The sequence below is a fragment of the Biomphalaria glabrata genome, chromosome 1 (assembly GCF_947242115.1).
Source record: "Biomphalaria glabrata chromosome 1, xgBioGlab47.1, whole genome shotgun sequence".
Taxonomy (NCBI): Eukaryota; Metazoa; Mollusca; class Gastropoda; family Planorbidae; genus Biomphalaria; species Biomphalaria glabrata.
In genome coordinates, this window is record NC_074711.1 from 19,168,079 (window position 1) to 19,183,518 (window position 15,440).

The following is a 15,440-nucleotide window of genomic DNA, read 5'->3' on the forward strand; positions in this document are numbered from 1 at the left end:
TCATACTGCACACTATTATTACTGAACAAAAACAATCGGAAGAAAAGAGTTTAAAATGTTCTAATTTCCTTTAAATCTGAATGTTATGGAAAATTATTATTTATGCAAGTTAAATTTTATTACAGAAGAAACAAATTTTTTAAAGGAACTAGTTCTATTAAAATGTTTTTTTTTTTTTTTTTGTTTTTGTCTGTTTGTTAAAATGGCTATAAGGATTGATTTTAATTGTAGGCTAAAACATACAAGTTAAATTTAAATTATAGTAATAGTAACTGTAATATGGGTCAAAGTGACAATAATTGAGAATTTAAAAAAACACACTGATAGAATAAAATTAAAGATTTAAAACAATAAAGAAATTAGTTTAAATATGAGTTTATATGAAAATGTAAAACATGCAAGGTACAATTGAGGGGATATTAAAGAAATTATTTCTTTCACTGTAAAAATTTTTTTTGTTAAACGTTATTCATATTACAAAAGTAAAAAAAAAAGTTACAAAATTAACAATAATTGGAATAATTAAAAAAAAAAAAAAACTATGAATGTAACAATCATATATACATGTAATACAATCCAAAGTAAAGAACAAGTCATTATTTGGTCATGGATAATAAATAGGCATTTACATTAAAGCTTCTAAACTGTGAGCAGATTATTTAAATAGCTATAATATCTTATAAACAATATGTAGGACCAAAAACAAATATTTAAATATAAATTTATAGTGAATAGTCAAAATGTGCACTATAATAGAAGAAAAAAAAACATTAAGGAAAAAAACAAACTATTGAGTCCAAATGGATGACTCACCGAGGACTTTTTAGACCCCTGAAAAACATTATACAACAATGTAACGATACAACAGATTGTTGATACTGAAAATTGACATTGGCATAAATTCAGTATTACACAGAAAGCCAGAAACATTCACAAATGTGTTTTTGTGCTTGGGTTCACAATTTTTGGGTGAAGAAAATGAAAGCCTCTAATCATTGTGCAAGAGATTCAATATGCAACACTCTTGTTGTAGTAGAGTTCTACAGCAAGATCTTTTAACATGTATTGTCATATGCACCAAAGCAGAGATATACTTAAATCTGAACTTTTCAACCAAGCCACTTTAAAGTCTGATGCAATGTTTGGTAGAGTGTCTAGACTTTTATTACTTTGGTATTAATTTTTAATAAATTGTACTTTGATGGAGAAGATAACAGTGATTAAGGGCAATGTTGGAATATTGAAAAAAAAAAAAGAAACACTTTTTTTTATTTTACATGGGCCAATACTATTTTATAATTCTAAGTTAAATAAACACTACTATGTCTTTGCAGGTTGTTGTTTTTTTTGTGTGTAGTAATTCCTGTTCTGTCCTGAAGTGTTTCTAAGTTAAGTCATGTTACTATTGGTGTTACTCTTGTCAAATGTGACTATTTCACATCTGTTCTAGTCTTGTTGAGTTGAGGGTCCCAATCAGAGGATATGTATTCTAATATTGGTATTTATCAAAGTTACAAATGCATTCTAGTTTTATGCTCTTGTTTGATTTTTTTTTAATTTAATAAAATTAATTCTGTTTAATTTCTTAATTATTTCATCAACATGAGAGTCCATAATAATAACAACAATACAAAATAATTTAGGTTTATTACATTGTATTTTATAAAGAAGGGCTCTTATCTCCATGACATCAGTCATCGTTTAATAACTGATGGAGTAAACATCATCAAATAATAAATTGCTTTTTTTTTTTTGTTTGATTATAATGTTCATAATGAAATCAATAACAGGGTTGAAACAAATAATCTTAGCCAACTTCAACTTTTTAATATTAATGCGATTAAAAATGTTTATGTCATTATGAAAACCAAAACAAAAATGATGCTACAAGTAATTTATACTTAATATTCTAATATCCAAATTGTAATAATAAACATACAATCTAAAGTTAGAAAAGATGTTTAAAATCAAAATGTTTTTCCCAGGATGAAATGTCTGTACAGAGTACAAGGAATACAAGACATACTAATACAGAAACATTGACACATGAAGGAAGTATTTGTGGAAACATGGAGCTGATACATTCAATCAACATGTTGCCCTCAAAAGTGGAGGGGGGGAGATACTGTTTAAGGATTTGTATTTAATGCTTTGGATTACTAGTTTGTTCTGATTGAGACAATTATGCAAGTATAAGTATTTAACTTGAACTAAAAGCCTACTGACGATTGACAGCATTATTAAAGAAACACATTTTACAAGTTAGAAATACAGAAATGAGATTGAAACAAGGAAAGACATACTGTAACGTCCAGCGCTTAGTTTTACTGTACCAAGGGCTGAAACATTAGAAACATGTAGCTCTAGTCTACCTAAAAAATCTAGTTAAACTATTTCCCCAACAAATACATGTGTTTAGTGGTTCTAATTAAGTCAATTTTCAAAGGTGACAAGAAGTGCCCTACCTGTTCTTTGGGTTCCTGTGACTTGGGCACCAAGGAACATGCCAGCAGGAGGTAGCCCATGTACTCACTGTTCCCTCGCTCTGTCAGCAGCAGTTTTAAATCTGTTTCCCTGAAACAAGTCCAATGAAAACTGTTTAATTTGAGAATCACTGAAACTGCAAAAGTAAATAGGATTGTCCCAATCTGTTGTACATAATATTTTATAACATAACAAAATTATTAAAAAAAACATGGCAAAGCTATCTCATCAGGATAATTTACTTTGATCCAAAGCCTGAAGAATCAATAAATAAATCAGATTTTTTTGTTGTTGGTGAGAGTAAAAAAAAAAAAAATCAAAAGGAAATGAACTGTATACAAAATAATAAACAAACAGAAAAAGAAGTTTGTCATTATGGATGTGAAATAAAAAAAAAAAAAAAACAGCTGCATCCGTCCCTCTTTTTTGCTTCCCTTGGATATATATACAATTAATCTACTTCATAATACTACACTTCTGTTAAATTCTTTTTATAGAATATACATCTATCTTATGCAACGTTTAATGATGTCTATAGATAATTAAGAGAGAGAAAATGATGTAATAACTTTGCTTTTGATTTAAAGAATATTAAAATTTAAAAAAAATGGAATAGCTGATCACAGTAATATAAGAAAATTAGAAAATGTGAAGCTAGTGGTGGGTTTTGATTATGATTATGAAATTTAAAAAAAAAAAAGCTATTGAAAAACAAACACAAAAAACAAGGGAGATAATATTATTCACATGGGAATGAAATTTAAATAGTGCTAAAAAAAAAAAAAAAACAGGGGAGACAATACTGTTAAGCATCAAAATGTTTTGTTAGATGGATAACGCTGAAAACGACTCCTCTATGCCTGTGTTCTTTTTGTTTTATTCTCATGAGATGTTTTTCACTTTAAATTATTATTTATTTGAAAATGGAAACAAAATATATGTTTCTTAGAATGAAAAATTATTAGATCTAGTAGCCAATTAGAAAGTATAGCATTAAAGCTGCATTAAACTTTCAACAAACATTCTTATTAGAAAAATACATTAACTAATCAGTCGAAGACCTCTGGAATTTCATTAAAAACCATCTTAAAAGCATTATAGAAAATCAAATACCAACTAAATACACATCAAACAAAATAAATAAATGCTGGTTTAATAATAGACTAAAGAAGCTTTGTAAACAGAAGGAAAACCTATATAGAAAATTTAAAGAAACTAATGCAGAAAGAGTTTACAAAAAGTATATAAAAATTAAACACTTAGCCCAAAAAGTAAGCAGACAGCTGCAGAGTGAATACATAAACAATGTAATATCTAAAGACAACAACAAAAACCTATGGTCATACATTAAGTCTAAGAAAATGGAAACAACAGGCGTAGCGCCATTAAAAGATGAACATAACATAATACATAATGATAATGAAACTAAAGCAAACATTCTAAACAAATACTTTGCATCAGCATTCTCAGCCCCAGGAGACAAAGACATATTACTGAATTTGAACCAAGTAGACAACATAGAAGATATAGTAGTACAAGAAAATGGAATTCAAAAACTATTAGCCAACACCAAACCAAATAAAGCTTCTGGACCTGATGGTATTCCAGCTAGATTACTCAAAGAACTAAGTAATGAGCTAGCCCCAGTGTTCAAAATACTCTTTCAGGCTTCACTTAACCAGGGCAGAGTACCAAAGGACTGGAAAGAAGCTAATGTCACCCCCCTATTTAAAAAAGGAGAAAAATCTGACCCAGGAAACTACAGACCAGTATCACTTACCAGCATCACATGTAAAATCCTAGAACACATAATATGTAGCAACATCATAAACCACTTAGACAAACATAATGTCCTCACACCATACCAACATGGCTTTAGGAAATATAGATCATGTGAAACACAACTAATAGGACTAATTGATGATTTTTCAAAAGGTTTAGATAATAGTGAACAAATAGATGCTATCTTACTAGATTTTTCTAAGGCTTTTGACAAAGTTATATCAATTATATGAAGACCCACCAATAGTGAACGAAATAAAAAAGAACAGACTACGTTGGGCAGGTCACCTTGAAAGAATGTCAGACAACAGAGGGGCGAAAATTGTATACAGGCAAAAACCAAAAGGCAGGCGACTCAAAGGCAGACCCCGAATGCGATGGATAGATGACGTGGAAGCAGATCTGAAGCAGCTTGGGGTTAGGGCGTGGAGACGAAAGGCCCAGGAGAGATCTGAATGGAAGGATGTGTTAAAGCAGGCCAGAGCCCTCCATGGGCTGTAGCGCCACTGGGATGGGATAGATGGATTTTGACAAAGTTCACCACCATAGTTTGCTTAAAAAATTAAAATATTTCGGCATTAATGGTCCACTGCATCAGTGGATTAAAGACTTTCTGATAGGGAGAGAACAAACTGTAATAATAAATGGCTCTAAATCAACACCGATAACAGTAAACTCAGGTGTACCTCAAGGAACAGTCTTGGGTCCACTACTATTTTTAATTTACATAAATGATTTACCAAATTGCATTACTTCAGGAACAAAAGTCAGATTATTTGCAGACGATTGCATAATATATAGAACAATAAAAACAACACAAGACACAGATATTTTACAAAGAGAATTAGATGAATTACAGAAATGGGAATCAAATTGGAGCATGGCTTTCCACCCAGAAAAATGTCAGTTGTTAAGAGTAACAAAAAAACTAAAACAAATTAATTCCACTTATCTTATTCATGGCAAACCAGTAACACAGACTAAAAACGCAAAATACCTAGGTGTTATAATAAATGAAAAACTGTCATGGAATCCACATATTGATGAAACTACAAAAAAATCAAACAAAGCATTAGGATTTATTAAAAGAAATTTCTATAAATCAAATAAGAACATAAAACTAAAATGTTATTTAACCTTGGTTAGGCCAATAATAGAATATGCATCCTCTGTTTGGGACCCCTCAACTCAAGAAAACATTAAGAAACTAGAACAGACACAAAATAGAGCAGTGCGATTCATAACAAACGAATATTCACATTTGACTAGAGTAACACCTTTAGTAAAATCACTAAATTTAGAAAGCCTTCAGGACAGAAGGCTCAAAAGTAAAGTAGCAATAATACATAAAACACTGAACCATAATCTCCAAATACAAAAACAAAATTTAATAAAATACTCTGAAAGACACAAAGATAAAGGCACATTCCTCGTCCCATATGCTAGGACAAATTTGTACAAATACTCCTTCTTCCCTAGTGCTATTAGAGCATGGAATGGGTTGCCTGAGCTAGCCAGGAAAACCAGTGACTTGGCAGAATTTAAGTCATTGGTTAATATGCATGACTAAATGCATGACGCGTAGGACGTAATCATCTTCTTTTTTGAAGTAACGTCTGTATTATATAAGATAAGATAAGTATACAGTATTCATCAAACATAGATATCTCTGACATGGTGGTGCATTATTATCATTATGGATATACAATATGACTCTTGGTATCATTGAGAGACTTCATCAATGATGCAACTAGTGGGCAGTCAATAAGTAGCCAAACCTGATTATGGAATATGAGATGTTAACTACTATATGGTTTCTTTCTTAGCATATATACTAAGACGCTTGCTGTTTACTATAAACATATACAGTAGAATAAAGTTTTGTAAGACAATTTCCTACCCAAAACCAATCTATTTATTGAACAGCCGTGGACATACAACACAGTTTATAATTTATGGGATCATTCTTAACTCAGAAATATACACGAAATTAAATTCCACTATTACATTTTTTTTAAATGACGCAAACAGGCCCTATAAGATCTTAAGATGTGACCATCTCCTTCTTTTTGCATAGCCTCGAGGCCATTGTCAAGAGCAGGCCACCAAAGAAATCTTTTAAAAAGGTCCGATTGATAATGCGGATTGTCTCCTCTTGTCTAGTTGGTTCATCATTAGCTCTATAGCCGGGAGCGGTACTGGATGGAAACGGAGGTCATCTAGTAGTTACTAAACATGTTGAGTTTTCTTTCGGAAAAAACTCACGCCCACACTCACACTTCAGTTTTTTAAGAGTTGCAAAATTCAATTTTGATCTTGATTAATTTGTCTTTTTTTTTTTTTTTTAATTTAGTGGTTCCACTTTTGACACCAAACTTTTGTCTAAATATTCCGCCGATGAACAAAACCATTTTCTGCAATGAATATATATCACGTTTTAACACACTTTAAAACAGTTCATCATTTTCAAGTTATTCAAAGAAAGCCATTGTGATTATTTTATGGACAAATAAGTCAATGAGGCGAAAAGAATTGTAGAACCACTGGGATACACATGTTGTAATGACCTAACCATCTGTGTAGAGAAATGGATGGACACATTATAAACATACAACATGTGGTGTGGCGAGATGGAAATCAGAGCCGCGCTGAGATCGAAGTAACTCATTAAGTTTTTAACGTATAACTTTGGAGGCAATGACACTATATGGTTATTTAGATAAGAGGAAGGAACCAATAGATGTATGCTTTTTACTCAGGTTTTTAAATCGCTTAACTACAGCAACTAAACAGCTACGAGATGATTCTTCTTCCTCGCTGTCATTACTATGTTGGAGAGTTCAGATGACTACAACAATATAAGAGATGAACTGCACAAAGGTTTCCAAATCAATGAGCTCTCCATATAGTCTGCTTTCTATAGGGGTGTTTTAGGGACATATCTTGTTCGGACCTCTTGGTAAAGAAAGCTACGAGATGAATCCTATGTTAACCTACACTTAGTAATTTACTATACTTTTACTCTTACGCCTACTGTGATACAATATATTCTCAGGTGAAAAAACGAGACAGAGAAAGAAAGATCAACAAAATGATGGAGAGAGAGAGGCATGGGCGTAGCCAGGGGGGGGGGGGGTTGGGGTTCAAACCCCCCCCCCCGAAATGAAATCCCCCCCCCCTTGGGGGGTGGATCGGAATTTAGTGAATGATTTTTTGCTTTTATTTTGTTTATTTTAGGTGAGATTTTAATACTAATATACCATCAATTGCCCCAGCACAACCAATGGGGGTTTTGAGTTTAAAACCCCTACCAGGGGGGTTCGAGTTTAAAAACCCCTACCAGGGGTTTTGAGTTTAAAACCCCTTACTAGGGGTTTTGAGTTTTAAACCCCCTACTTGGGGTTTTTGCAGTTAACCCCCCCCCTCTCTTCTATATAACAAACGAAAATCCCCTAATTCCAATATCACAGTTAAGGGAGATTTTGATTTTAAAACCCCCTCCAAAATTTACGATAAACCCCCTCTTCAATATAAAAAAAAGTTAATTACGCACTCAAAATGTTATGAGCGTAGCTAAATGGATTTTAACTCAGATTTGAGTTTAAACCCCACTTCAGCGGGGTTTGAAGGTAAAAAATACTCTTTAATAATAAAAACAAAGCAAATTATACACTCAAAATTTTTTGAGTGTAGTCAAAGGGGTTTTGAGTTTAAACTCCCCTCCAGTGGAATTTGAAGCTAAAAAGTACCTCTTCAATATAAATAAAAGCAAATTACTCACACTAAAATCTATTAACGCAGCCAAAGGGGTTTTGAGTTTAAACCCTCGCCAGGGGGGTTTGAGGCTAAAAAATAAATCTTCAGTGTAAGAAAAAAAGCAAATTACGCACTCAAAATGCTATGAGCGTTGCCAAAAGGGGTTTTGAGTTTAAACCCCCATTCAGAGGGGTTTAATGCTAAAAATACCTCTTCAATATAAAAAAAAAGCAAATTACACACTAAAATTATTTGAGCGTAGCCAATCCATTCGGGGGTTTTGAGTTTAAACCCCTCTTCTACAGATGGCGTTTCTTTAAAGTTTAAAATCCCTCCAGATGGTTTTGAGTTTAAGATCCCCCTACAGAGCATTTTGAGGTGGAAAACCCCCAACAGATGATTTGACGATAAAACTTCTCTTTTCTATATAAAATCTAAAGCAAACTACAGTCACTTAATTCCAAGAGCGTATTCAAGAGTGGTTACACATTTTTACCAGTGGCAGGGCTCCCTTAATAAACTGCAGTGAATAGTCATCTGCCGAAATTGAAAAACACTAAATGTGGCTCAACAAAGATGGCTAAGACAGATTTTAGGAGTCAGTTATAGAGATCGGGTTTAAATCAAGGAAATCCTATGCCGAACTGGGAGTCGACCCTTTAGTAAGATTGTGAGAGAGCGACGCATGAGGTTTGCGGGACATGTTCTCCGACAAAATGAATTACGTATAAGAAGAGTTGCAATGATATCCTAGTACAACTTGACGCCACTCATTCATTGAGGTCCTCATGGCAGGTGGGAAGAGGCTTCAGACATTACCAGTGACAGATTTTATGGAAACAGCTTGACGTCAAATGATCCGAACGGCGCGGTAGGGTCTAAGTCAGTAAGAATAGCACATTAGGTTTTTGAAATAAAACTTTTTAATAGCAGGAAAATGCACAGTAGATACCTCAGAATATGCATTTTGTTGGCTTTCAATACCAGAAATAGTGCTTGGCGGAGGGGCTTCGCCCCGCGCTGGGGAGCTCCTAGCGCTCCCCCAGACCCCTGATAGTATTGGCGGGGAATCTACAATTTTTCCACTAACTCATGGAAGAACCTATTCTAGGGCACAATAAACGTCTTCCGAAAGAATGAAGGGTCAGAATGCAATAAAGATTACGTACACACATACACACACACATAAATACATATTAAAAAAAATTTCGCGGGGGAGGGGGCGGGAGAAAAAAATCCCCCCCCAACCCCCCCCCCCCCCGAAAAAAAATCCTGGCTACGCCCATGGAGAGAGGTACTTTTTAAAATCTGGAAGATTGTGATTTAGAAGCAGTGTAGCTCAAACCTAGTAATATATATATTACAAGTACCGATGGTCAAAGAATATTTCAAAGTGACTTACTTGTTGACCTCCAGTGTGGTGATGTCCAGATCCACGCCACCCATTGGGTCATCATTCCAGGCACGATCATAATCAAATACCTGAGGAATAAGCCATGCAGAAATAGCAGAGACCAGTGATACAAGACTTTCATTTCATGAGCTAAACATTGATATGTTGTTATTTTATTTGACGTATTTCAATCATGGTAGGCCGAGTTGTTATAGAGTGAAATCATGGCAGATTTAAGGAAAGTACTTGGTCTGATGATGTGCTGACGTGATCAAAGACAACACATCACACGGGTGTGAGTACATAAGGAGCGAAAGCAGAGTTTCTAAACACACAGCTAGTGGTCAATGGTGAGGACAACGTGAAGGTCATAGGCAACAATGGACAAGAGTTAACTAGTAAGTTGTATGAAAAGTATAAAGACCGTTCGGCTTTATATAAAAAAAAAAAACAATAGTGAAGTTATTCATTCAAATCCCTAATTCATACTTATTATTCAGCTCTTTAAAATAAATGAAGTTACTATGTACACGAATGAACTGCCTTGTCTTGACAATCCCCTCCCCAGCGTGTGATGTAGTATTCGAGAAAGCTGACTTACTTTAATGTTGATAGGTTTCGTGATGTCCTCCACTGGTATAGAGAAGCGTTCATCCCACTTGGGGTTCAGATTTTTGAAGACAGTACGACTTTTGTAAAGAACCTTATTCCCTATCTTGAACTTCACGTACGGATCACTGGTTCCTGCAGAAGACACACTGGTCAGAGTGACACAGCCAGAATGAGGCTAGGTTTTTTTTATTTTTTTGGAGGGGGTGTATGATTATTCCTTACAGTCTGACGGAACCTGATGGACTATACAGACTCAAAGGAAATAAGGTCCAAAATGCGAAATGCATATTACAACATGAAATAAAACCAGACACACCAAAGGACAATAGTCAGACCTAGTCGGTAGTTAAAATATGACGTTTTCAATTTAAAAGAACAATTACAATTGTCAATCTTTATTCATTATGGCTTACGGCTTAAGCTACTGGTTAGTAGGCCTACTAGTTGATAGAATACTCAGTGTACAGTTCGAGATTTATAACTAGGGTTACATTTGTAATAGTGGGTTAGGCTTAGTTTCACTTTAGTATTAAAGGGTTAATTTTGAACAAATCTTTAGGGTTCGAGTTACATTTAAGATTAGCTTTAAAGATAGAATTGCTGATAAGTTAAGCTTAACATTTATATATTTAGGAAGAATTTAGATATGCATTTATATAAGAGATAAAGATATCTATATTTGTCTTGCAATTTAAGTCATCTACCAATATTCATAAATACTATTACTTAATTCAAACACTACAATATATAATCCATCTGCATCATATAATACTACTGCATCCATCGCAAGGTTGTACATATAGTATTATAATACAAGGTTTTTCATTTTAGGAAATAATGATAGATTTAATTTATTAGCCATAAAGCTGAACAAAGATTCTGAAAAAAGGGTTGAATTTGACTAACTGTAGGCACGCCATTATACTCTTATTTTTACATTCAAGACACTAACATAGGAAATGATAGGATGTCCTTACTGACCAGGCAGGGAACGAATGTGTGTGAGTGGGTGGGTGGATGTGAGCATGTGATGATGTAGATTACTCACGAGCCAGACTTTAAAACACAAAATCGAAGCTCCATCACATTTGTCTTACATAGACCCTTGCGGCTTGGTTTACCAAGTTATTTAGGTCTGTGGTCACATGGGATTAGGTCCAGGGCCTCCGAAAAGACCCATTTGAAAGAAATTTAAATGAACGGAACAGTCGATTCATTAAACGAGCATGCATAGCACTAAGATCAAGACGCGAGGCTTTAATTTTGATGATTAAACGTGAACCTAGAGGATCAAGAACTGGGTACTAATTCTTAAACTACCACTATTTTATCAGACATCAAACCTCAACTGTCGTTCGTTCTCTTCAATTTGTAATAGACCTTACATTTGTCTCTTTTAACCCAAACCTCAATAAGATGCTGGAAATATCATCGACAGCCATCAGATAACTTCCTATCGAGTCACAGTGTCAGATAAATTATATCTTGTTACAGTGTCAGATAAATTATATCGTGTCACAGTGTCAGATAAATTATATCTTGTCATCAGAGTCAGCTTCATTTCTTAATATCTTTGTCAGATAACTTCATATCGTGTCACAGTGTCAGATAACTTCATTTCGTGTCACAGTGTCAGATAAATTATATCGTGTCACAGTGTCAGATAAATTATATCTTGTCATCAGAGTCAGCTTCATTTCTTAATACCTTTGTCAGGTAACTTCATACCATTTTTTTCTCCTAAATTCAGGTAAAATAAAACTCTCCACCAGAATTCACATTTCGTCACATATTCTTGCAGTTCACTCTATGGCCTCTAGACGTTTTTAACCCACATCATCTTGTTTCGTTACAAATAAAATTATAGCAGCTTTTAGCCACTAAGCTTGTACTTGATCATACAAAAGTATGCCATTAAATATCAAAATGCACTGCAAAACCTTATCTTAGTTTTTACAGATGGCTTCCTGGTCGGAAAAAAAAATTCTTGCACCACAGCTCTGTTCAAAAAGCTTGTATTAAAACAAGATTAACATATTCAAAAAGAAATTAAAACAGAAAAGACAATTCCTCCTTAAGGAAGCTGATGACTTTTTTTGCAAGAACGAATTTTTTACTGTCAATAACTAATGATGATCTTTAAAAAAAAAAGTAACTATTTTTACCCGCCTCAATCCCCCCTCTCCGAAAAGAATTCTGGTTATTTAAAATGCTAATGATAGTTCTATAGATCCAGGCTTAGAAGACAGTGCGCAAACAAAATGTACTTTTTAAAATTGAACTCTTTAATGAATCCATGCGGGGATAGCTGTTGACGTACATGTGTTCAAAATAGAGTGTCTACACCTCCAGACTAAGTTTAATTTTACGAAAATTAGACAAATTAAAACGGTAAAACATCAGAACCACAGTTGCAATAAATAGGTTGATGTCTTTAACCGTTCAACAGTTGGGTCTCATCGTGCAACGCAATGTCTCGAGCTGCTTACTTTTTTTTTTATAAGCATGTGAAAACTGTTTGAATAGTGCTTAGTAAAACTGTAAACTTCGAATGCGCATTTGTGTCAAAAAGTCAGATTATCTAAGGCAGGTTGAAGAAAAAAATATCTTCTAGACACCAGATAAAATCTTGACCACTCCAGATGTAAACAAGACCGGCTGGCCAACACCTTGTAAAATCACTAAATTTAGAAAGCCTTCAGGACAGAAGGCTCAAAAGTAAAGTAGCAATCATACATAAAACACTGAACTATAATCTTCAAATACAAAAACAAAGTTTAATAAAATACTCTGGAAGACACAAAGATAAAGGCACATTCCTCGTCCCATATGCTAGGACAAATTTGTACAAATACTCCTTCTTTCCTAGTGCTATTAGAGCATGGAATGGGTTGCCTGAGCTAGCCAGGAAAACCAGTGACTTGGCAGAATTTAAGTCATTGGTTAATATGCATGACTAAATGCATGACGCGTAGGACGTAATCATCTTCTTTTTTGAAGTAACGTCTGTATTATATAAGATAAGATAAGAATGTTCAAAAGTCACTGTGGCTTCTAGAAAAGTCTATTTAACAGGCCAGAAAAATGAGACCAGTATTCCTGTAGTAATTATTAGTGTGAATTCTTCTAATTTCTTTGAACTTTTGGATTTACATTGATCAAAGCTTAAATCTCAAAAGAGCACAAGCTGTTGAGCTAACAGAACACGACAGATAACACCTCAATTATAGGTTCTTTTCCTCAACATGTTGACCTTATGATACACATTTCATCTTCATTTCTTCATTTCAGCAGCTTACTCCTGTATTCATCATGTCGAAATCTGCTTAATAAATATTGAATGGAGAGCCTATTGGCTAGCAGACGAACGAGTCCACGGCGGAATGCCCCCCCCCCCCTGCTGGCTAAGTTAAAATGTAAGCGCTCAACCAAACACGTTTCCATTTTAAACTGGTGGTTGAAAGTAAAATTACCGTCAATCCCCGTAGCGGAAGTTGCATTGATCAGAGTTCCAGCAGCTAATCCTAGGATTGCACAAACACGACGTTACTAGGACTAACATCAAACGGAAGCTTCTCAAAATTCATAGTAGGAACACTTTTTGTTTTTTACAACTAATACATTTATAGAGGTAATTAAACTGTAATAATAATGGCAATGGTCCATAGATCGTAATGTTGTATCTTCAAACAACTTCCAACCTACAGAGATGTCTGCATGCAGTTCTCGGAACTACGTCTATCAATGATTTTGTTTGGGAAGAAATTTTGTCAAATAGGACAGTATGGTGGAAGCAGACAGTCAGGGCCGGTCCTAACATTTGCGGGGCCCTATGCGAAACGGATTGCGCGGGGCCCTGTCTGGGTTGAGATAAGGATAAAAACTAAGTGAAAATTACGATTTTGTATTAGAAAATTAAATTATTTTCAAGAGATTTTTATCATTCCAGGAGATTTCCATGAGCCCGTGGAATATCAGGAGGCCGCGGGAGACCCTGCAATATAAGTTATAATGATTTAATTTAATAATATACACCTAGAATGAGCGCGGGCCTATGAAAGTGTGGGGCCCACTGCGGCCGCATAGGTTGCAGTGGCCTAAGACCGCCCTGCAGACAGTCGTCCTGATATGATTCCAGTGAGAAAATAAGGTTGCCTTAGACAGGAGAAAGAAAGCGTCCCAATCAGATAGCCCTAAGACAGGTTCAACTCAATGCGTGACACAATTGGCTGCTCAAAGGAGACAATTTACACCATTATAACTTTCATGAAAAGAAATTTTGACATAACCGGGGGTGTGGAGTTAACACATTACAAAAAATATTCAACTAACCACAGTTTATTTATTTATTTATTATTTTACAAATCATCGTCCAAACTTTCAAACTAAAAATGTGTGTTTAAGTCAGCAAGCCACTAATTGTGTTCAGCCAAGTGAAGGCAAGTTTAAAAAACAAATGAAAACATTTGTGATCGACACAGTGCTCAGGCTACGCCTTACTGCTCAGGCTGTTGTGCTTCATTGAACTACTCTTAGTGATTGATGAACAAAACAAAAGCCAACCATGTCTGATTGGAACTATTGATTTTGTTCATGGAAACAAATGAGAATGTTTATTATCATGAAAGAAAAATGGATATATGGCGTTGTGACGTGAACTAACAATGTAAAGTCATATCCCAACGTGAACACTCAGATGACACGTTGAGAATTGAATTAACTACGGTGTAACGACTGTCACGTTCAGACTTTACAGCGAGTAGTCATGTCAAAACATGAAGTAACAATGTAGTGTCACGTTCAAATATGAGTTTTACTCTTTTGTTCGAAAGTATGTAGAACTGCAGTGCTCACATCTGGACAGTTCTGGTGAGAGAGTGTATTGGCTAAGAAATAAGCACCACTGTCCGTTATAAACCGTCTGCTCCACACGTATTGGCTTGAAGGGAGGAACTATTATTTTAAAACAAAGTGAACTTCTATCTCCACCCTCTTCGAATTTGAGGTGAATTGAGGATAGTTCAAACATTGTTTCACAGGACTTGATAATCGTCTAATGTTTGAAAGTGAAATTCAGATATCCGTTTATCCTATACTTTTAACCGAGCATATTATATATATGGGAGTTCGTTCGAAACGAAACGTCCAGGCACAAAGAACTTTGTACAATACTTTCAACTCAATACCTCTTCTATTGAAACGACTTCCACCCTTCCCTCTCGTATCAGAAAACGCATATCAAAGAACACATATCAGAGAACGCATATCAAAGAACACATATCAGAGAACACATATCAGAGAACACATATCAGAGACCACATATCAGAGAACACATACAAGAGAACACATATTAGAGAACACATATCACAGAACACATATCACAGAACACATATCACAGAACACATATCACAGA

At 34.6% G+C, this 15,440-nt stretch overlaps 1 protein-coding gene across 11 annotated transcripts in view; it reads right to left on the reverse strand.

Annotated features, from left to right (window-relative positions):
- LOC106073239 (multiple C2 and transmembrane domain-containing protein 1-like) overlaps positions 1–15,440 on the reverse strand; it is a 163,277-nt gene that overhangs the window by 27,895 nt on the left and 119,942 nt on the right. For 10 of the 11 annotated variants that reach the window (XM_056026658.1, XM_056026682.1, XM_056026655.1 and 7 more), the window contains 4 exons: positions 10,017–10,159; positions 9,425–9,504; positions 2,466–2,574; positions 814–831 (listed from right to left, as the gene is read on the reverse strand). In XM_056026658.1, coding sequence (XP_055882633.1) covers positions 814–831; positions 2,466–2,574; positions 9,425–9,504; positions 10,017–10,159 — 350 coding nt within the window. The remainder of the gene's footprint in view (positions 1–813; positions 832–2,465; positions 2,575–9,424; positions 9,505–10,016; positions 10,160–15,440) is intronic. The other variant, XM_056026638.1, reaches the window with a different exon arrangement.